At 50.3% G+C, this 23,689-nt stretch overlaps 3 protein-coding genes and 1 pseudogene across 4 annotated transcripts; all 4 read right to left on the bottom strand.

The window, feature by feature from the left end:
• Positions 1-332: 332 nt before the first annotated feature.
• Positions 333-1,631, bottom strand: TEOVI_000522800 (Mu-adaptin 1, putative; the record flags this gene model as incomplete). Its single annotated transcript, XM_067220714.1, has 1 exon — positions 333-1,631. The coding sequence occupies one exon, from the start codon at positions 1,629-1,631 to the stop codon at positions 333-335; it is 1,299 nt and encodes a 432-aa protein (XP_067076815.1).
• A 630-nt stretch (positions 1,632-2,261) lies between these two features.
• TEOVI_000522700 (Beta-lactamase superfamily domain containing protein, putative) lies at positions 2,262-3,437 on the bottom strand (the record flags this gene model as incomplete). Its single annotated transcript, XM_067220713.1, has 1 exon — positions 2,262-3,437. The coding sequence occupies one exon, from the start codon at positions 3,435-3,437 to the stop codon at positions 2,262-2,264; it is 1,176 nt and encodes a 391-aa protein (XP_067076814.1).
• A 578-nt stretch (positions 3,438-4,015) lies between these two features.
• TEOVI_000522600:pseudogene lies at positions 4,016-19,888 on the bottom strand (annotated as a pseudogene). Its single transcript has one exon. A coding segment is annotated over exon 1 (15,873 nt).
• A 1,635-nt stretch (positions 19,889-21,523) lies between these two features.
• On the bottom strand, positions 21,524-23,212 carry TEOVI_000522500 (CRAL/TRIO domain containing protein, putative; the record flags this gene model as incomplete). Its single annotated transcript, XM_067220712.1, has 1 exon — positions 21,524-23,212. One exon carries the CDS (start codon positions 23,210-23,212, stop codon positions 21,524-21,526), a length of 1,689 nt encoding a protein of 562 aa, XP_067076813.1.
• Positions 23,213-23,689: the final 477 nt, after the last annotated feature.

Below are 23,689 nucleotides of genomic sequence, written 5' to 3'. Positions count from 1 at the left end.
GGGGGGGGGGGAGAAAATGTAGTAGCAATAGCAACGAGCAGCACAAATCACGCCAAGGGCGACGGCCAATCCTCGGCGAATGAGAACACTGGGAGGCACACGTCTCCACCGCACTTCCTTTCTTTTCTCCACTTCATCCATCCTGAAAGAGTAGGGGAGACGCGTTTTCACTATCGCCTCCTCCTGGATTCCACTTCTTTTCCTCGTTAGCCAACCCTCCTATTTCAATAAATAATAACTTCCCTTTCCTTTCCCTTAATTCGCATCTATCCATCCCTTTGCTTTCCTTCGCACTTCTTTCTGTTTGCTTTCCTTTGGCTCCTTTACTTTTTTTACGCCGTCCGAATCTGGTAGTCGCCGCTCTGCGTGACGTACCGTACCCACGACAGCGCCTGATAGTTCGGCTCTTCCTCCACCTTCAAATACCGCACTTGAATACCGGATGCCGTAAGGTATGGGACCTCAAATTTCACTTGTACTGGTGCCTTAGCAAACACGGATGGATCACTGCTTCGCACGGAAGGGAGGCTGAATTTGAATGAACAGGTGAATTGCTTACCACCACTTACCTCGCGCAGACTCCACATAAGTAAGTTGGACTCCGGTGCATGACGAACCTTTCCCGCCGAGCACCGCCCCTCCGGTTTGAATGCATCGCTCGGGACCGGCACAAGAATATCCAAGAAAGATGCGGTGAGAGTGCGTCGAAACGTGGTGCGTGCCACTAGGGCCATCTCCACCTGAGTCGCGCTTTTACTAACGGTGGTGCACTCCACGGTAACCATCGGAGCCACCTTCTTACTCGTGCGGTAAGACATCAGCTCGAATTCCCCATCAGGTGGTACGAAAGAAATAACACGGTGACTCTCGAACTGACTAAGCTTAACGCACTGATGCAGTTTGACGCCCTCCATCTCAACAGCACGCCCGCGGGAGGCCAACATCTCAAACGTAGCCTTGTCATTCAGACCAAGTTTCAGGACCGGCATCCCGGAGAGACGCACACGCATTTTAATCTGACCACATATTTCGCTTGAAAGCGTTTCTCCGCCAGGTGAGAGAAGGATGTTCACACTCTCAATAACATCAAGGAAGACTTCGTTTTTACGGTACTTATACTTACCAGGCTGACGCCACGGCGTGAGGCCACCGCGACCCGACGCCTCTGCCGGTAGCTCTTTCACGTGGAGCTTATCTTCAGGGAGCAGGTACGAAATAAGGCTCTCTTGTGTGATATATTTTTTGAGTGACTTCTCTTCGGTGTATTGCGGGAAGCCAAAATCACACATCTCGTCCAGTAGCTCATATACAATGACAAAATTGTCCATTATCGTTTCCTCTAGCACGTGCTTGAAGTAGCTTTCGAAAACGGTGACACATTGCCGCATGAAGGCGAATTGCTGCAGTGGGAGAATGTTTAACTTGCTCACCATCAGGAAGAACACGTTGTTCACCCGTATGTAGCAATAGATATACCCCTGTTCCTCAAAAATAGGGGTTATGCGGAACTCCTCCTCGTCAAGCACTCGGCGCTGAAAGACAGACGGAGGGTTATGGGTGACATCTCCCCTGTAGGAGCGGCATATGAGTGGAGACCCTTTGCTGTCAAGAATATAGAACACGGAAGCCATGTAGCTTGGATCTAGGAGGCGAAGATGTTACAGGGGGGAAAGAGGGTGAAACTACGGTGAAGAAGAACAAAACATGCACTCAGCGGAGCGCAGGCAGGCGCGCACACATACCTTTGTTCTTGGTCTTAATAGCCGCAGGTGCATATTTTGAAGCACATTTTCTTCATTTGTTTTCCTGACGCTAACGGTAGGCTGGAGAAGTGAGGAAGGAACAGCAATAAATTAGACACACGAAAGACTCACCTCTCCCTTCAATTGGGGACTACCATGGCCTCCAACATTCCATTAATTCTCCCCATCTTAGTCGCAGCTTCTCACCACACACAAACACATACAAATAAAAAAAAACACAGGTCGTCAAAACGGGGCGGCAAACGTTAAAGAGGTGAGAAAGCAATGCGTTGGTACCTGTCTGGGATTCTGCATAAAATGCAAATAGAAAAGAGACCCAACATTGCAAATCAGTGGTGGGATCAACATCGGCAATAAAAAAACGCAACCCGCGGTCGCAACGAGTGAAGATGTTCGAACGCCGAAGGACCTTCCCCCAGTGGTGCAGCAGCAGGGAGAGCATTACGGCACGCTGTCGTAGAAAAAATTCAACAGAAATGTAACTTCTGCAAACGTCACTCACGACAGAGGAAGTGCCATAGTCATTCCATCGTAGCCCAACTCCACAGTTATTACGCCATCACCGCATTTACCCGCCCCCCGTAGTTCTTCCAACCTCTCCTTTAGCAAGCGGTTGCCCGCTGCGTGTTTTATATCACAATACATGCCGATGGCGTAAGTGCGTGCAGGCTGCAGTTCGCAAACCAGTTGCAGTGTATCGTCCATACAGTAGTGCGAAGGGTGACTCACTTCTGGGCCATATAACATATCGACAAAAAGGACATCGATTTTCACTAGATCGCGGAGAAAGGACATGGCATTTGGTGGTATTTCGCTTACATCCGAAAGATACACAACACAGGAGTATCCGTTGCAACTGCTGGCACCGGTGCTACGAAGCGCAACACCACGACCAAATACAAAACCAAGTGACATGTATCCTTTTCCGTGCTCCACCGGTAAGGCATACATGGGAAAATTCTCACCGAACCCGGGGATGTAAAAGGATGATGGGTACGTGTCAGGCAGTGTGTAAAGGTGTAGTGCAGCACTCCGTCGATAACCTATGTTGTCTGTCTGCCCTTCCCGCTCACGATCCTCCCTCATGCGCTTCACAACTAGCTCATGCTCCTCGGCAGTGCTCGGTGCTGGTCCCATCAACCAGCTGTTTCGCACAATATATCCAAATTGTTGGCGAAGCGACTCGATGGTTTTTTCGGAAGCGTAAGTTGATATGTACTGTTCAATCGTGCAGCACTTACTTACATCGTCCACGGTCACACGCTGCAGGTCACGAAGGTCATCCACCCCGCCAGCTGCGTCCGCATGGTCATGCGTCAGTAGCAACCCGTCAAGATAGCGTACCTTGTGTTTGGCAAGAACACGAAAGTAGGCATCACGAAATGTTTTGCCGCAGTCGATAAGTACGTGCTTCGCGTTCCTGTCATCTTCACTATCACTACCAGTGCATTCGGCGTCCCTTACTGTTATGAGGAGGCTGACATTGTTCCTTCTGTCAGGACCCTGTGGATCGCGGAAGGCCTCAGCGCAGGCGCAATCAGAAGACAGATGACCAATGACGGGGACACCCGTGGACACACCCGATCCCACTATCGTTACCGAACAGAAGCGACCACGGGTATTGCCTCCCTGCTGCAATTGAACCTTTTCGTGTTGGTTCCCGCTGCTCATCATTTGTTTCCTTAGTGTCCGCGGTCGTGTCTGCGAAGATCTTATGAATACCTAAATTCAACAACACACCCCCCGTTTGGGGGAGAACACAAGAGGGTAGAAAAGAGGCAGAAAAGATACGTTGAAAGGATTATAGAGTTGCTCAGAACAACACTTCTATCCTTCTTTCTACGGTTTTTAAACAACTGTAGTTTGATTAACCCACATTTGAGGCAGCCATGTGAAATCACGTCCGCGAAACCCTTTTTCTTCTATTATTCGGTTGCTCACGTCCGCTTGCCACTTTTAAAAAAACGGAAGAAAAAGCCCTATTCATCCCCGCAAACGCATGCCACCGTGACAATGGATGATAGTTTCTCAGACTTTACATATGCGGGCCATTGTTAGATCTAGATCGAAAGGACGGTACCAATTATTCCCACCCCCCGTTCATATCCCCCTCACGACTTCTGGTTCGGAAACATAGATCATTGATCGAGTTAAATTCGTATCCGAGGTACTCCACGAAAGTCACTCTCACCTACGGCACGCCCACCATCTCACTCTCCCAAAAGATATACAGAAAGAGCATTCCTTTTCTGCTAGTAGGCTTCCATCGACCAGGCTACAAGGCATGTCCCCCGTTCATACCATGCGTGCATTGGCGTGTTTTTAATGTCCACCCTCAGTTCCACAACTTGCAGCAGTGCTCTGCGTAGATCGCTCGCGTATAGTGGTACAATGAGGCAATTAGAATTCTTATCACGCGAGGCTAGCCGTGTCAGAACCGATGATTTTGCTGCAGGGGCCATACAGCAACCAGCGTCTGGTGCGGTGGTGGTTCTCGACAACACAACCGGCCTCCACCTCATCACCGCCCCAACAGGCGTTGAAGGTGCCGTGGATGAGTTAGGCAGTAATACACACGTATAGCCGGCACCACCACTAGCCGTGTCACACTTCTTGAGGGAGGCTGAAAATAGCGTCAGACCCACAATATGCCAGACATCATCCTCCTTTACAACTTTAGCAGCTCGTGCTCGCACATCTTCCTCCGGCATGAGGTCAAGTTGAATTTGCAGTTGCTCCAATGGCTGACTCTGTCTGCGGGCTGTCTGCTGCTTCGTTGTAGTAACGAAGGCCTCAGGCCAGAAAAGAAGACCGAGGTTGAGGCATACAGCGCCACCCGACTCCCTCTGTATGGCCCCGCGTAGATATAAAGCATGAGAAACCCGACGCGCAAAATCTATCATCCACTGTTCTGCCACTGCTGTGTGAGAAGAATAGGACCGTGCCCACATCGGCGGGATTTGGTCCTTTAACAGCCAGTCGATGAGAGCACGCTGATCTGCCGTTGGTTTACCTGTTCCGCAGCAAATGTTTTCTACCACCTGTAGGTCATCAAGAACCTCATGAAGGCGTTCCATTGCAAAGGCATATTCCCTGTCGACCATTACCGAAACAGGCTCCTCTTTACACCGTTCTGCTCCGCTGCTCCTCCCCCCTGACGGCGTTTCTGCTGATTGTGCCGACACGACCTGTCCTGCGGGAACAAGTCGTTCTAGCGAGGAGCGCCATGAGGAACAAAACAGCCGAACCTTCTGCGCCCACTGCATTTCGGTTAGACAGCGCGGTATGGTTGACTCCTCCGAGTAGGCGGCGCAACCGTCAACAATGCTGCGGCCACTATGTTCTTTCTCACCAACAAATCGCAGAATCGCAAGCCGTTCCAACATAGCAACCGCCTGCTTTTCTAACATTAACCGCGAGGCGCTTGCCGGCAACCGTGCCCAACGAAGCGGCTGCGGGTCCGGCAGGGACTTTACCCACGCCAAAACGTCATTCAATGTGTCCATGGAAGGGAGTCGAAGCTTCTGATTTACGCATAGGCCCTCCAGCAATGCGAAAAACTTGTCGTCCTCAAAAATAATGGGGCTAAACAGCTGCGTGCAGAACGAATTTAGAAGAAATTGGTCAAAGTCGTTGCTCAATTTACCGCCGTAGAGAGCCGTGCCGATTATGGTTTGAAGGGCTAACCATGGGAAATGCTCGCGGTTAGCGCTACAGACTTGATTTCCCTCAATATCACCAACAGTGTTTCCTCCAGAGGTGCTCTCCGTCGTCATCACCCAACGGTTGACGGCTTGCAGTGTGTGCCAGAATTCCGTGTCGTTGATTTCATAGCGCGTGCTCCAACCCAGTGGAACATATAGGAGCCGTTCCATAACCACTGCGTGAAACCAAGCAGCAGTAAGATAAATGCGCACCATGTCGGCAGAATAAGGAGCTTGTTGGGTTGGGGCCCTCAGAGATCCAATAGTTTGAAGAAGAGAAGCCTTCATACCTGGAGGTGGTTCGTACACCACAACGATTGATGACTCCACCAAACTGACAGGAAGGTCGAGCGGGGACCGTGCATTTATTACGTCTCCACCACAACCTCTCTCCCCAAGGTTGCCAACCACATGCTGTGCCTTCGCCTCCATGGATAAAATGAGGCGGAAGCCCTCATGTACCTGATCCCCGGCAAAAACGCGATGCAAGTGCCTCACAACAACGTCGGCGAAGGCGCGGTCAATGTGAATATTCTTTAGTAGTACCCATGCACCATCCACCGTTGCTGTCGTGAGGAACCGTTCAGCTGCTTCGGTACTGTCTGCAGAGCCCATAACGGCAGTATGTAGTTGAACATTCATTGCACTCGCCACTGCCTCCAGCGACACCGTTGGGTCACTCCCCGCATTCGCCACTAATATGAGTGGGGTTGTGTTAGTCAACTCCTTCTGAATTGCAACAAGATCAAGAACTTCCGCCGAAAAGAAGGAATCAAAGTCGCCCATGCCACCTTTAGCACCGTCATGGCCAGCGATAGCACGATAACCGCTTTCCCCACAGTTGCCACGCCCGTCTCCCACTGCCACGTCTGCACCATCAAAAAAGAGTCGTAGGAACTCTGAGGCAGCGGGCACAAAAGCGTCACGGCGGGTGTGCAGAAGTAGCAAAGCCGTTATAAACGCACGGCGTGTGGGCCCCACAGCATGGCTTCCACCTACACTGCTGCAATTGGCGTCATCGGCACTGAAATTCTTGACTTTTCGGGAAAAGGGAGGTATCGTCTCGGCGTAGGGCTCCACCGCTGCAAAGTATGCTCTCCATGCCTCCCCATGCTCCGGGTTATTCAGTGAAACCCGCACTTGCTCAAACAGTGGTAGCTTCAGCAGCTCCGCGAGAACCGCGGCTGAAGACGGCGAGCACACACGGCACCCAGACAGTATCTTGGGGAGTTGGTCAAGCCTGTCAGCACCTTTTATACTTTCAGCTGGTATTGACACGCCTGTGCTTGCCACCGGCCCGCCTAACGCACTTTCGAAGAGATTCCACTCTTCAATAGTTAGTTGTTGCCCGATGGGATCGGCGATGCCACTACGCGCCTTACCCAGGGCGGTGGCAAGAACAAGATGATCCTGCGCGAACATGCCCCGCCGCGCGCGGTGATATAGAAGATAAAACACATGTCTCGTGAGTACTTGCAGTCGCGCTGCATCCTCCTCTTTTTTTTCCGCGGGCGCTTCTTCCTGCTGCGCGCCGTTGGAATTGCTAGGCGGGGGTAGCTGGTCAAGGGCGTCATTCAATACGCGGAAGATGAACTTCACACTGTACTGATACAATCCATGCAACTGGGAGAAGCAGCGTAGAACAAAGTAAACTTTTGACACTGCTGTTGCAAGTGGCTTGTAATGTTCTTCAACAGCGGTAATGGATCGCATCAATTCATCACTCTCTACAATCCCCTCCTTCAACGCCTTTGTCTCCCCCTTCAGCCGCTCCAGTGCAACAGTCAGTGTATTATTCTCAAGAATACTTCCTTCACTTCCCGCAATCAGCTTGAGCAGTTCCTGTTCTAACACCCGCACACGAACAGAATACTCCTCCCGAACCTTCAGGACGCGGGCGCGCTGCTCATCGACATCCGCCCGTTCGTGAAGCAGCAACCGATGACGGCACTGTGACTCAAGCGAAGACAGTGTCACGGCAAAATTAACAAGGCAGACCCTTCCTGCTATTCCGGGAGGTGGTTGATAGTGCGAATCACGCGTGATGAGAATCAAACTAAAGGAAGAAGTAGTTTCCACCTCACGGCCACCAAGTCGCGTCATCGTGCGCCCTCCCACACGTCGCATCTCGTTCTTTAGAAGTGGTCCAATAATGGGGTCCATGAACTCCGCGTCTTCTATGATAAGTGCGTAACCGAACCGGATGGCCATGTCCAATTGCTTGAGATAATCGCTCTTCGTGAAACTTGTGGTACGCATCGTTCCATCTTTGTGTTTCTTCTGCAGAAATGCGGTGGCAACCCCGCTGGGGTCAATGAGTAGGGGGTATCGTCGACTACGGTGAAGAATCATTGCGTTTTCCGCACAGAGATTGTCTTTTGGAAGACCCTGCTGCTCCCATTCAAGTCTCTGACTCGGTGTCACAAGGTAATCCACAAAGCCACTGGAATGCTCTTCCGTACAGCGAATTTTAAAATTCTTTAACTGCTGTACCCAGACAGGAAGTAGCAGTGACTGTCGTGTGTATTCGTCAAAGTAGCCAAAGTACGTCAAAGACGCGGCTGCAAGAATGCAATTGCCTAAGAGAACACTAACTTCGGAGTCGAAGCCAAGCGACTCCGCACCCCAGCGGTCCCGCTCTTCCAAAAGTTGTTGCAAAAGCTTGGTCGCTCGGTCACAGCGTGAAGCGATTACACCCATCGTGCTCTTGCAAGTGGCGATCTCCTCCGCCATCGACTGGTAATCCTCCTTGAGTTGCTGCAAGGACATTTCAAGGGTGCTAATCTCCGTTTCCGTCCGCTCCAACTGCGCTTGCTTCGCGCCTTGCGTAATAGTAATTTGATCGATGCGACTCCGCAGCGGTTGCACGGCAGCATACACGATGGCGTAATTAATTTGTGCAGTTACCCACTGGAGCAACGGTCCGGCGGCCTTTGATGCTCGCATCGCTGCCTCGTATGTGAAGCCATCTTCCTGCAGCATTCCACGTACGGTTTGGACGGCTTCTTCGGTGACATCACGTGCCTGGAACGCCTTCACGCTGGCAATGAAATCATCACGACGAACGTAGTGTTTTATGACGTCCCATTCACCCGCGCGCCTTTCGCCCATTACAACAAGTACCGTCTCCAACACGCGTTTAACCATGGTTGGTGGCGTTGTGTATGCACGCATTTCACGTAGATACTCTTGTTTGATGCTGTTCAATCCCTCCTCGGCTTCGCGTAGTGCAGGTGCCGCCTCCGATAGCTGCTGCTCCACACGCGCCCTGTCGGCGAGGATGAGGTCCTCTTCTTCCTTCAGTTGCTGTCGCAGCTGCTCAGCCTCTTGCTTTTCTTGTTTCGTTCTTTCCGTTTCGCTCACGATGCGCTCCAGCATTGCTTGAGCCTTCGCACTTCTTTCATCTAACAAAACTTCGTGTTCACGCAGCTGAGTTTGCTGCTGCCCGACCTCTTCTGATGTAGTGGCCAACTTGGCAAGACCACTTCGCAGGTGGGTAAGTTGCTCCATGGAACGCCCTTTCTTTTCTTCGTAGAGTAACTTCAGCTGCTGTAGAAGGTCGCTAAAGTGACGTGGAGTTATGAAGGTGCCTGAGTTTGCGTTCCGTTGCCGAGCAGTGGAGTTCACTTCCTCTGTAGCCTCATGAATGGCACTGAGTGCTTCCGTAAGCGCCTTCCGTGACGTGTCCTCTGAACCTGAGAATGATTCACGACAAGAAAACATTACATCCATGTTTTGTGTGAGCTTCTGCGCCAACTGCGCCCGAGTCGTCCGGTCCCACTCCCCCAACCAGTTAATGGTGCACCGGTTGAAGAGAGCAGGGCTTGTCACGACACGGTCGGCAAACTCTTTTGTCGACGGGTCAGTAACGAACACAACGTGTAAATTCCGCCGAACGTTGTTAACAAACCAGCGGTAAAGCACCTGCTCTGATGTAATGTCGATGTAGTCGCTAGTCAGCATAGGACCTGCTGTTTCATTTAACAGGAGTGGATGACGGTCGAAGTCATATCCTCCACCGGTCATGGGTGCGCCAAAATCCCTTCGGTTCATAGTTGAGCTCCTGTCGAAGAGTGACGTACGCGCAGAATTGTGAAGTTCGTTTCCTTCTCGCTCGTGTTGGTGGTGCTGCAAAACGCGGGGCAGGTGTTGGGTGGTCCCGCTAGTAGCTTTGAGCGACTGTTGCTCCTCAACACTCGCACGAATATCGTCCATGAGTTTTGCCCACTTATCGCCATCAAACAAACCAGGAATCTCACCGGAAGGCAGAAGTGCATTAATATACTCGAGAAAGCCTGTTTCCATTGCGTTGCTATCATCGAATATAAAGCAGATACGCTCCAGTCCGCAACCGGCGCGACGGAGTACCTCGCGGAGGTCACGCTCGTAGTCCGCCAGTTGGTAACCACGGTTCACGTCGATGCGAAACACCGACATCCCATTCATCCATGCAACTAAGCGTGTAATAATTGTTTTGCCCACACCAGAAGCCCCCACAAGCACCATATGACCCGACGGTTGACGAAGCACACGGTCAATACGCACCACATGGTCAACCATGGTGTCTAACACGACAAGTTCGGTATCCCCTTCCCCTTCGCAAAAGGTGCGCACTTTCTCCTCAACGTACTGAACAAGTTCACTCTTTGTTTGTTTCATGTAGACACCATTAACAATTGAAGAAAACAACAGTGGCGGCTGGGCGGGACTGCTGGTGACATCTGTAAAGTGCCTTGCGAAGCACTCCACAACCTTGCGGTGTGCCCACTCTCGCTCTTCATTTTGCACAAGTCGATCTTGAAAGATGCGCAGCCCCTCATGTATGGCAAGTTGCACAAGTTCTTCCACTGTGAGCTCACATCTCTGCTGGTCACTCCAGCTTAGTATGGCTCCTCGCAGTGCACGTATCCATCGGGTTAGCTCACGGGGCGAGTAAACATAATGTGGCTGCTGCCACGTATTAAAGCGGCTTTGTGAGGCGGTGTAAACATCAACCATGGCCGCTGCCAAACATTTGGGGTGGTACCGCTGGAGACGACTACTGAAAGAAAGCATAGCCCGGCAGTACGAACTGTAGATAACATGTAGGCTTTCCTCAGTTGGGAAATCTACAAACAGCACCGGCGCCCAGCGAAGAAACCTATGAGACAAAGAAACTCGACCCTTGTCCGTCGGAGGGTTACATGCACCAATAACCTGGACACCTTCAACTGTTACCCATACATTGTCACGACTGCGATAGTATCCCTTGCGCTCAACAAGCTGTCGAAGGAACTGCACCACAGGCTGTGTGCCGTATTGATCTAGCGCGGGTAGGTTTACCTCGTCGCAGAACAGTAGCAACCTTTTGCCACTTGTTGGTGTCATTATCGGCCCGTGCACAGCATGGTTGTGGACACTGCAATACTGCTCCAGAGCGCGTATGATGTTTTCAGGCCGTGTACCGCTGGAAAAATTCAGAAACACCGACTCGTGTGTGAATGAGTCACGTAGTAATGAGGTAACCAGAATCGTTTTCCCTGATCCCGGCGGTCCGCAGAGAATAACCGCGTCACCCCCAGTAATCCACGCCTCTAGCAAGGTTCTGTTGCGGCATGCATCCACCGTTGGAATAATCACATCACTGAAGCCAACATCCTCTGGGTCCACATCAACGGGCTGCACCCGCTCCCGAGTAGTGCGCCACGTGCCGTGGACGGGATCCGGCTCGACATCCATCAAGGTGAGGTCCCTGGGTTGACCTAAAAGCTGAAAACCGATATCATCCAGCAGCTGCCTTCGCAATTCGTTGTTAAGTGCTGCACCAAAACCCCAAAATACCGCGTAGTTAAGAAGCTTTTCCGCGTAGCTCCTCACGACGCGCTCTGTAGGTAGCGCTCCCCACTTCTCACGCACCTGCCACATACTCCATATTCCATCCAACAGTAGGGATTGAACGCTACGTAGTATTTGAAGGTCATTGTGCTCCATAATACCTTGCCCCCGGTAACGTTCAGTGTGAATAATCTCGAAAGCACGCTCCAGCAGTCCCCCTTTCGCAAACGCTGTGGTCCACACACCTACCATAAACACCTGCAACTCCAGTATATCTCGCTCCGCACTGACGAAGGAATGTGGGGTCCGTGGGGGCGGGGATTCGGGAACGTTTTCGCTATTCCGTGCAGAACGGTTCAATGCATCTTCTGTCAACGAGTCGTGCGCCTTATTGTTTTCTCTCGAAGTGCGTACATCTCCATCGGAGGTGGTGAGCTCCCTTTGGGTCGATGCTAACGTCGTTGTTCCAGAAGAGGCTGCGGCACGGTGCAGAGTGAAGTGTCCTCCACATAACCGCGATTGCATTTCCTCGTGATCGTCACACACCTCAACGATGCGCTTTCCACCCCGTTTGTCAATCATCGGGGCACGAAGGAAGGTAGTGAGATGACGATTCAGCAAGCATGACACCGGTACCGTACCATGACTAAACCACACCATTCCACATCGCGAAACGGTCGCTGGCGTTGCATACCTCAAATCCTGCACTTCAAACACAATGCGAACGGACGGCGGAAGACTCAAGCGCTCACCATTGGGTAACGTATATATCTTGGAATCGTCAAGAAGAGAGTTGAGATTCTCCACCCATAGCGGGTCTACATCGCCGTCAAATATAATCCAATGTTGCTGCTGTGTACTGTTAGTATCAAGTGAATTATTCACAATACGTCGTAAAATGTCAGTGAAGATACCGTCCTTCCATTCGCGTGTGGTTGCCTCAAACACACCAAATAGCTCTGCTTTTGTCATGGCTTTGGGATCAATCACATATGCATGCGCTTCAAGGGGCCTCCCTCGACTTCTCCTTGAGGGGCTGGCAAGGTCACCCTCATCAAAGTCGTTGTGACCCTCCTGAGTGCTCAGGCGGGCCATTACACGGAGTAACGTCTTCCAGCAGGACGTTTTACCTGTGCCACTTGGTCCGACAAGCATGAGACCGTGCCGCGTTTTCCTCGTGCGGTACAGCTGGTAAATTTTTTCCACCCAGGCTGGGGTGGGTGTGTAGTGGGTATCTTGGCACACCTCTTCAATGGTTGAACGCAACAAACTTTCAAATACATCAGGAACAGGTCGACCGGGGAAGAAATCGCGGAGCAACGGGTAAAATAAGATTACGTCCTCACTTATGAGGCGAGGGACGATGTTATTGATGAGACTACCTAACATTAATTCACATTCCCTGCTGTTCACATTACTGTCGTCTTCAACCGCAGTTGCGGAGGAGGCAGTCTCCGGGACGTGCACGGCGTTCCTCTTACAGTCTGCGTGTTTCGCTTCGCCTGCAATTACCAGGACCGACTTCAACGCTCGAAGACCAAAGTCATAGTGTGACTGCCGTGAAAGTTGCTCCCTGCAAAGGTCAAATAACGGAACAACCTTCCGCGACAACGACTCCGCTGTTCGAAATCCCTGAGCAAACAACATTACTTCAGCGATTGCTTCACGGTCTGGCGCCACCATCGTTACAGTTCGGAATAGTTGCTTGAGATTTCCCGGTAGCTGAGAGCGGTCTGCAAAGTCCGGGTTCATGGTTATGAACAGTGCTACATTCGTTTTCAGCGGTACCTGCTGCCGCGATAGATTGACACTGTGCAGATCACCTCGGAGGGCTTCTTGTATCGACCGTATCTGCTGTGCTACTGCGGAAAGCACACATTCTTCAAGACGGTTGAACTCATCGAAGCAACCCCATGCACCGACTTGGCAGAGTCCCATGAGGATTCTGCCAATGGCGCTGAAGTCGAACGTGTCCGTGCAGTTGAATACAACCACATGACGGCCAAGCTGAGCACCCAATGACTTAACTGTCTCCGTCTTTCCCGTTCCAGCTGGCCCAACGGGAGAGCCACCAAGGCGTGTGTGAAGCGCCTGCGTCATGGCCAGGTAGCACCGATCTGTCAGAGGAGTCTGCACCAACCTCCGATACCATCCGATGTACTCAAAACCGTGTATCAACGAGGCGTCCGCCATACGGCAGTGAACCTCTGGATAATCGACCTCATTGGCCAAGACCACGCCGCTTTTTCTGGGACGACCGACATCAGTTGCTGCATCGCCTTTCTTCGAATAGGTGTCGGGGGCAACGACGTACAAGCGAAGGATGCGCATCCACTCAAAATCTTCCGCGGCTGTAACGTTCTTCAACTCGATCAATCGGGACACATCTCGCTGGTACACAGCAAGTGTGATAAGTTCTTCGCTAGCACGGCGTACCGAGGGCGTAACACCCACGGCGGTCACTTCCAGTGCGAGTTGGTCCAGCAGTGAAACCATCCGCGACACTGCAAGGGAAGGTTCCCGCTTCTGCTGCGCCTTCCATGTGGCTAAGGCTTGTTCTTGCAGCTGCGCCCACCAAACCTGAAATGCCAAACACACAACTTGTAGCGGGAAGGCCTCAATCCACTCGGTTGTTACACATCCCGCATCAGCTAACGAAGCTGCAGCAGATACCGTCAGCTGCCTCAACGTTTGAGTCATGACAATTTCCACCTCATTGAGTGTCAAGTGGAGTGCTCGGCCCTCCAACCGTATGGATCGATTCGTTGCAACTTCTTCCCCCTCCTCACAAGCAAATCCAACGATATGCAAATCAGCAGCAGCTGAGCCGGCGGAACCTTGACCGTTGGCACCCATATCCTTTACAATAAGCCGTGCGAGGGCGGTGAACATCTTCGGGAGATGCTTTGCAATCAACGTGGCGTTGTTGCTGTTGCCAAGCGTTTCCAGCAGATCGTCATCGCCGACGTAGAAGAAGCGTGGAAACAAGCGGCGCTGCCTATCTAAATATCTGTTTAGGGCCCGTTGTACTCGCGTTAACTGCCCATCTACCCGTTCCAACGATGAAAGAAGGCGCTTCTCCTCGAGAAAGTCCTGCGTCCTCACCACAACATTCTCCAAATCAGCTGCCGTCTCGGTCGAACCAAAGGGTGAGGATCTATACGGCATCAGATTCCATAACTCCCAAGTTACTCTATCAAATTGCATTCCCTCACTAGATAGCTGCTGATAGATATCTTCGTTACTGCTAAATAACCCATCAAGATGTACCCACCTTCGCTGCACGCCCATAAGCACCTCCAGTACTTTCAGAAGCAAATTAAGGCGACTCTCCCATTCAGTCACACTGGCGGCGATGTGAGATGCGCTATAAAAGGGACTAAGATGAAAGCCCTGTAAAGTGTCGATGTCATCGGAGAGTTGAGCGAACACCGCGTCCCACCCACGAATCAGTACGTGTTTCTTTTTGTATATTGTTGTATTAAACTCAAAATTGTTCCAGAACGCTGTTATTTGTTCCAGTTTCGTCTCTAAGCGATGCTCACCTCGTGCCACGTCCAACACTTCGTAGTAAATCTTTGCTCGCGTCATCGGATCACTACGCCAAATATCCCCAACAGTGAGTTCTTCCAACTTCCACTGCGTACCAAGCTTCGATCGAAGTAGAGACCAGTGACGCTCCGCCCGCACAACGGGCATCATCGCCCTTGAGCTTAACTCGTGGATAATCCAGCGAGCCGCCAGGCGCTCTTCAATAAGCTGGACAAGTTCGTTATGAGCTGGGTGGCCACGAACGCCGGGAGGAAATTCCTGCACCTCAGCCTGCAGCGATATGATATCCTCATGTAACCGCTGCGGATCCACCTCAGAAAAGGGAGTCTGACTCAGCCTATTTAGTTTTCTGCACACCTCTAGTAAGTGGCCGAATACCCACCTGAGATTTTCCGTGCGCGAAGCAACACTCTGCAACCTTACTTCATCTACGGGTTGTATCCCCAACACTTTGCACAGCAGTGTCAACCTATCATGTTGTTTTTCTAGCACCAAAATTTGCTTTTGTATGTCGTAGAAGCGTTCTTGCATAGAATCCGCTAGCTCTTCCAGATGCTGTTTATCTTGCCGCTCTCTCAGTTGAATTTGCTTGTCAAGTTCTGCCAGTGATTTTTCCAATTCGGCCACATCGTCCTGAAGACCCTTCCCCTTTTGTTTGGCGTTTTCACGTAGGAATGGTCGACGCAGTTCAACCGCCTTCACTTTCCGTGCTATAAGATCCTTGTAGGCTTGATGCTCCTCTTTCACTTTTTTCACACAAACACCGGAGTCAGGTAGTGAGAGGCCCTGGTTCTTCAAATACTCCTCGGCGGCAACAAGTGGAGCGATTCTCCTGCCTGTTTCCTCTAATTTGGTGTAAATTGTGGGAAGCTCACAGATAAACATGCAGGCGTCATCGATACTGTTGATAACGTCACATTTCTCAACATCCGTTCGTTCTTCGGTGATACGACGATGGCACAACTCTAGATGCTTACTCACCACCTCTCGGTAGCGCGAATTAATATATTGCGTCATGTTGTCTAATTTTCGGCCGAGCTCTTTCTGTGCGTCACTGGCGACGATGAGAATGCCACCAAGAAGTGTACTGGGTTGTGTATGGTTCATCAATGTATCTGCAAACTCACGAATATGGCGCAGCGCTTCTTCCCACTTCACTAAATCGTCACCGAGCTTTTGCTGAAGAACTCCAACCTCCAGGTTCAACAGTTGTTGACCCCGCCTCCACTGTTTTTCCACATCAAAGGCCTCTTGGATGCTTTTGTCAATAGCGGTCATGGGCTCTGCGAGCACCTCAGAACTCAGACAATCCACCAACCTCCCATAAACTGTTTCCGCTGTCACCTCCACGACGGAGCCGCCACCAAATAAAGGCGTTGCGGTGGGGTGCTGGTGGTTGGATCTGCGGAAGCTGCTGTGAAGAGCTGGAATCGCATGAAGCCACGCGAAGGAATTGTTGAGGATATTCAACCAATGATACCGGCAAGCGGCTTCTGGTGTGGCGAGCGTAATTCCCTTAAATAGTACGCGCATGCGAATACGCAACGGCCGCAACTTATACTCTTCGGTACAGGAAGCGGGGTCAAGGAAGCGTGGGTCACGCCCCATTGACAGAAATTCCACAGTCCATCGGTGTAGATGGGCCTGCAGTTGCAGCAACAGTGCAGCATCCAGGCGTGGTTGAATGCGTTGCACGTACCATTCTCTGCTGCTGCCTTCGGAACCTAACTGCTTCACGATTCCGCACAACTTTTCTACCTTCTCCACGATGCTTTGCGCAGCGAATGTTTGGCTATGCAATTGCTGCAGTATGCGCTCTACATCATCCACTGCCGTTCGCACACTCGACGCGGCCGAGCAAAAATTATAAACGCGGCACGAGAGACGCTGTATAAACTCCAGCAATTTATCTTCTTCCAACCACGTGAGTTTGGCACCGTCAACAAGACACCCATACACCTGCGCGTACTCGTCTGTTATGAGATGTGCCATGAGTTCCTCCTCATCTCCAACTGCCTCTTCAAAAACGCGAGTTAGATCCCTGAAGGAGTTGGCTATGCGGAAACGCGCTTCATTTTTCAGAAAGAAGCAGCGGATATTGCCGAACAGTTGTTTGTGCTTCTCCTGCAACTGTACGCTTTCCAATGTATAAAAGTCACGCAGAAAGGCATACATTTCCTGTGGGATATTCGGCACAAGCACTTGTTCTCCCCGGGAAACACCATCAATATTACCTTCGTTATTTCTATGGAAATTATTATTTTTATCACTGTTACCACCGGCCGTACCAACGCCTCTTTCTACATATGATAACCTTAAGAAAGGTCCCTTCATTGCCATTGTTTCCTCCACCATGTCCACATGCAAAAACTTACTCTGCACGATATTACACCACCGTTCGACATGTTCGTTCAACTTTTGCGCGATACTATCGCGGAAGTTAAGCACGTCCCACGGCTCCGATTGTTTGCTACCCCACGAAGAACCCTTGCGAAGGAGAACCAAGCGCAGTCTGGCCTTCTCCAAAGATTGTGGGCTATTTTCATCCAGATATTGCCGCGCGCTCTGAATATGAGGATCACGCGACCACCTTAGTTCATTCTTTGAGTGCACCAAACTAAGGAAAGCAAGTGCATATGCCGTACCGTGCACCTCTGACCCTGCAGCAAAACCTTCTACAACAAGGTCTTGCAATCGGGCCCCAAAAAAACGTGCTAATGACTCGTTAAGGCACCAGCGATGCTCAAGAGTGCGGAGAAGCAGTAGCTGACGCCAGCCATGCTCCGAAATCTCCTCACGGCGCTCCATGTGAGTTTCCAACTGTCGTTGAAGAGATCTTTCCCACAACATACGCCCAACGTCCTCCGTTACGCCAAGTCGAGCTACGGTTGCACGGACGATGTGGGGACAACTCTCTTTGCCAAAGTACTCCTCGCAAATGTCGTTAATCTCTCGGTCAATCTGCTCACGAAGAGCTGTGCGAAAACTCGCCAAGACAGCCAATACCTTCTCACGCCTGAAAACGCAGAAGCATGAGTAGGCGCGATACAGCGGGGAGCCCCCTGCTGTGGGCGCGTCGACTCGTCCCCTTGCTGGTCTTCTTGGGTCTGAGGTTTTCGCCTCCGTACTCGTGTTTGCCTTCACAGTGGAAGTGGTGACGTTGTAAGTGTCTCTTTCTTGCTCGTTTGAAAGCGATATTCCTACATGCAATGCAAGTCGGTCGTCAATACGGGAAACCCGGCTACTGTATGAATCACGAATCCGCTGGTATTTTCCCGCACCAGTAGGGGAAACATCCCACAAACAACCGCGCTCAACAACGTCCGCTGTAAAGCGGCTGTAGGCTTCCGCCAGATGCCTACAGAAAGAAGTGGTGGTGCTTCCACTCCCACCTCCCTCTGCGAAGGTTTGCGCCAGCGTCCGATAGTAGTGAAAGTGCTCATTCAAAAAATCCTTCAATTGCTTCATTCGTTCGAGGAGCAACGAACACCGCCCGAAGCCCGAAAGATTCTTCACCTCCGTGCACCACTGACCTGCCACACTACTGTTTCTTGTTTCAGTGACGGTCGTCCCCTCTACATCCCGTTGATCGATGCGTGCGGACAACACACCGTCCACAAGGCAACGCTGCAACTCCACAATGGCCTTCATCATTTCGCCAATCTTCTGCAACTGCTTCTCTGCTGGCTGAATGTGTAACACGTCCAAACCATCAGCTAGCGCTACAAATTGTTCCATGATGTTGTGAACAACACAATTCACGAAGTGTGTGCAGCGCTTTCGCGGATAGGCGCCGGGTCGTGCAGCCGCCTCGATGATTCGCAAGGCGTTTACTAAGAAAGTTGTGATATCGTTAACATCATTTATATGTGGAAGCAACTGCAGCACTCCCTTTGCGTGTTGTTCATACGAATGTGCAAGCTTGCTATGGAGTTCGTACTCTCTTTCATAGCTCGTCGGCACACGGTGGCGGAGCAAATAATGCGCGAGGCGCCACTCGCGACTGCGTAACTGGCGCCGAATATGGTTAATCCACTGACGAACTTCCTGCCAGTACGAAACCTCCTCGAGAACACCCCCATTATTATTGTTGCCATGATTTCGGCTGGTGTTGTCACCGATACAACTTCCATGATGGGGAGCCCCACCCACAACCTCACTAAGATTTATGACTTGGGGCCTTGCGGCATTTCCATCGTCAGCGGTATCGGCTTCGAACGCTACATTCAACAAATTACGACACGGGCTCCAAATAGCAAACACGTCATCCAGATCGACATCGTCACCTTCTTCGTGGAGCAGTCCGACGAGTTCATGAAGGTCTGCTGTAGGATTGACGCTACATACAGTCAACAACTTGGGATGTACAAACTGCATAAGATTCACCCGCGTGAGGAAATGGTAACGACACTGCATAGAATTCACAAATTCCTGTAGGTTGTAACGCAACGCATCTTCACGCCTCTGGCGTAGCACGGGTTCATACACACGCTGAAGCAGTGACTGCAGATCACCAAGTGGTTGATCCATTTCCATCGCATGGACGTTTAACTGAGACAGAGTCAGTGGGGCGGGGCGCGGTGAAGACGGTGCGTTCCGTATATCTTCCGCGCTGTTACCACCACTGGCAGAGGTAATAAATACACAGCGAGTTACCCTAGGGAGTGCGGCCGCTCCTTCTGTTTCCATACTCGAACCACCATCCACATTTTTAGAACCTTCAGTCATCGGCCCAGTCCCCATATATTTTGGTGAGGTAACGCCACGCGACACGGTAGCCATCAGACGAAAGAAAACAGTTGTAAGATCTTCGGCCGCTACAACACACGTCGTAGTCGCCGCTTCTTCATTATTCAGGTTTTGTGTTGGTGTGTACTCACAAACCACCAAGTGCAATGCTGTACCATTTTTTTCGTGTTCAACACCTTGTAGGGCTTCACGCACTTGCGGTTTTGTTGCGGAACGCATCATGGAGGAAATACAATCAACGACATCACTTGCAAGAAGTTCATCGGCAGTCAAACATAACTGTTTATCCTTTTCCTGCCGCATCATCTGCAAAACAAACTAGGCGAGATAATATATGATGAGAGCGAGCAGAAAGTCTTAAATGTTGATACGAAGCGAGGAAAAAAAGAAAGAAAGAGCAGTCCAAGCATAGCCCAAGCGCTAAATGTACACAAATTACTGCACAAAACAACAACATCAAAATTTAACTATGCGTCGCGGATTACCAACAGATGATAGCCGAATAAATAAAAACTAACAGCAACAGTAGAGATAGGAATGATAGAGCACAACGACAGGAAAAGGTGAGTGACAGAGGGCAAGAGCTAATAAAGGCAAGCAGCGACACGAGAAGTTGGTTCCTTTAGCAGCTTACCAGAAACCGAAATAAGTTGCCAACCCATGTCCAACTAAATATTCCACTCCACCACCAAAACAACCTTTTTCCTCGTCCTACCCTTCCGTGCATGGCGACGACATTTCGACCAACACCTGTTTGAAATCATGTAAACAACGGCAACAAAACAAAACGAAGAAAAGACAAATAAACACCCACCGCTACACACAAGTATGGCGGCGGCAGGAAAAGAAGAAAGAAAACAACACACAACATCAGTTGGCGGAATGTGGTCAAATGATATTCCTTTCATCACCAACTAAACTGTAGTGACGCTCACCGCTTATCACGATTCAAGGGAAAGAAAAGGAACGAGAAGTAAAGAAAATTAAGGCGATCGAAACGAAACGCCAACGATATTTTCCGTAAATGTTGGCAAGAAGAGGTAACGGGATGAAAGGAAAGAAACGCGTGACGACGAATCGAAAGTCAATGAAACAAACAAACAAAAGGGAGGGAAAGGAGGGGAGAGGAGATGCACACCAAAAATGGCAGCAACACGGAACAAATAACAGGTGTGACAACTCTGTGGCGCGGCGCCGTTATTCTCACACCCAATGAGACAAGAGAAACATGTGAATAATTCAACGTTACTCGATGTTTCTCATATGTAGACATGTACACGTATGTACACGTATACGTACGAAAATAACGAAGCCGCGGATTCACGGTTTCATATTCTAAAATTTCAAAGGCAACCCACCACTGCGCCCCACGACTTCCCGCAGACTCTGAAAAAAAAAAAAGGAAAAACAACGGCAAAGAGGACATTTTTCGCGTCACAGTGTGGTACGAAAAAAAAAAAACACGATCGCTGCTTTATAAGACATCGCTACGACAGTAAGCGGGTGAGTGCGAAATAGTGGTGGGAAGTGAACGATTGAAGAATAAAACAACTTACCACAATCGATATTCCCACTACCTTGCGTAACATACTCACCCAGACCCACACACGGAGAAGGAAAAAGTAAAAGTTGGACAGCAGCACAACTTCGCTCCGCGCTGAGAATTACCGATTACAGGAACCATTTCCTTTAATTTCTCTCGGCAACGTGAATAATATTAGTTGTGCCCACCGCAAAAAACACACCAAACTTTGCACAATGTTGAAACGAAAGATAGAACGTACGCACGCAAACCTCTACTGCCCTATCGCGCTCGCTGGAAAACCAAGAAGAAAAAACTGCAAAAAAAAAACGACTTCTGACACTGATAACAGCACCGATTAATTTGAAATAATAATAATAATAATAATTGTTCAAAGAGTGAAGAGTCTAATGTTAATTTCACATTACCGTACAACAGGAGGATTTGTCCTCTTTCTTTTTCTTCACCAACTTAGGTGACTTCATGTTTGAAACTTTCTGCACTTCACTCGTTCCACCCTCAATAGTTGTGAGGGTGAGATCTAATAGTTGCCTGAGTGTAGGAGGGTTCCCACAGGCTTCAGACTCTTGCGCACACGCAACAACGTTCATAACTAACATATTCAGCGACACACGTGCTGTCTTCAGAGCTTCCTCTATCTTTTCGGTCACCTGCGCATCCAACTGGGTGGTAGTGCCAAGGCTCGTTCGGCTGTTCAAAAGTTGTTTTTCCATCGCAAAGCGGCGATTGCGCTCATTCTGCAGCTCCCTGAGCAACGCTTCCCTCTCTGCTGCGCTGTTAAACCCATCCACACCCAACCATACATCCGAGGTCGATAACTCCGCTTCACGGCAGGACAAAAAATGCACATCGGAGAGGATCGAGCCGCCGCCGTCATCATTTTCCGCTTCAGCGCTAGAACACCGGATCTGACCGCGACATCGAGAGTACATCACGTGGGACTCCTGCACCCAGTTATCCACACGCGCGTGGAGTTGCTCCCTGTTCACCTCGCCGCTGAGCGGATCTACATGGTAATCCGCTCCCTCATTACCGTCAGTTATTGCAACGTAATTTGTTGTCCCACATTTTGCTACAGCCGCAGCCGAGGCACGAGCAAGAAGGTTCGACCATCCAGCTGCTGCAACTGTGCACGGTGGCAACTTCCAGATGGGTCGTGACGAGGCATCTTCCGTCAGAAGGTAACTCGTTTCCAGAAACCAGTGGCGGAGCACGGCATCGGCAAATGCGGAAGAAGAGGAGGAGCTCACAAAATTGCTTGTACCGCCGAGTTCCTCAGGAAGTGTTGTGGGACTAATATACTTTTGAATATGATTCGGTGTCACCACTTCTACTGCAGTCAGTGCACCTGACGCTGCCGGGCCGCTCGGAAGGACATGCTTCACCAACAGCTTAACATCACACGATGGTTGATAAAGAAGTATTTGCACAACCAACCTAGGGTAGTATTTTGTCAACAGCGCAAGCAGTGATTTTGCCCTAGATAGAGCCATATTACTAGAATGCCACGAGGAGCCTTCTTCGTTTACTAGGACGACAATTTGTTGCTTCTGCACTTCACTAGCAGAAGTCCTTCTATCTGTGTGTACAACACGTGGAGACTCTGTCGTTAACACCTGCTGAGGTGCTTGGTTCGCTGTGCAACACCCCAGGGCGTACTCCATAACGATAACAAATAGGCGCTGAGTTTCCTGTTCGTCTAGCGGGTCCTGCTTAAAGCACTTTGGGTGGATATACAGTACAAGTCGGCCTTGCAGGTCCCGGCCAATGGTGGAAATTGCACCACTACGTAAAGCCGTTAGAACCTGGGGTGTCAGCCGAATGGTGGGGAAAGTTTGCTCAAATACACGCCGCTGCCTTAGAAGTTGTACCGTTTTCGGAATGGAATGTTCGGTGGCCTCTAAGCAGCGCAGGAGATATGCTTCTGTTAAGCCGTCTGCCTCATTGTGGGGTGTTATGCTCAAGTAGTCCCTCAACTCTCGCAACACACGTTGCGGGCACTGACCTTGCGCGCGGGATGAGGATTCACTAACCGTTCCATGTGAGAGTTTATCCACCGAATTCAACGACGACACCGTTTTCACCATCCCACCTATGGTTTTGGTAAACCACGAAGAAAATATATTAAATTAACCGTGTATTATATACGTGTCAATATGCAGTGCTTAAAAGTCCGTATGTTCAACCTACCTGTGCGGGTTTACGTAGTGCGTGAGGGTTCTACACCCGATGTTTTGCCTTCAAGTAAGCCTTTACCTACGTTTATGACTGCGCTGTGGCACCTCGAAACAAAACAAGAGAGTAATAATAACAACAAAGGAGGGAAAACTTCATGATTACAGACAAAACACCTGAAAAAGGTAACCAGCGGTATCCGATCATGGTGCAAAGAGTAACTTCTAGGTCGGAAAGTAGTAACCATAGTCGCGCATGTGTGACAAACAACGCTTGTCGTTCGACAAAATAACAAACTGATGATAGTGAACAGAGGTGAAAAAAAAGCTGTGGTTGCGTGTCTGAGAGGGGAACAATGGCCCGAGTATCGTGGCAGCCCATTTCTTTTC

This window comes from Trypanosoma equiperdum (assembly GCF_001457755.1).
Source record: "Trypanosoma equiperdum strain OVI genome assembly, contig: ctg_1204, whole genome shotgun sequence".
Taxonomy (NCBI): Eukaryota; Euglenozoa; class Kinetoplastea; order Trypanosomatida; family Trypanosomatidae; genus Trypanosoma; species Trypanosoma equiperdum.
This window is presented reverse-complemented; position numbering and strand designations above follow the sequence as displayed.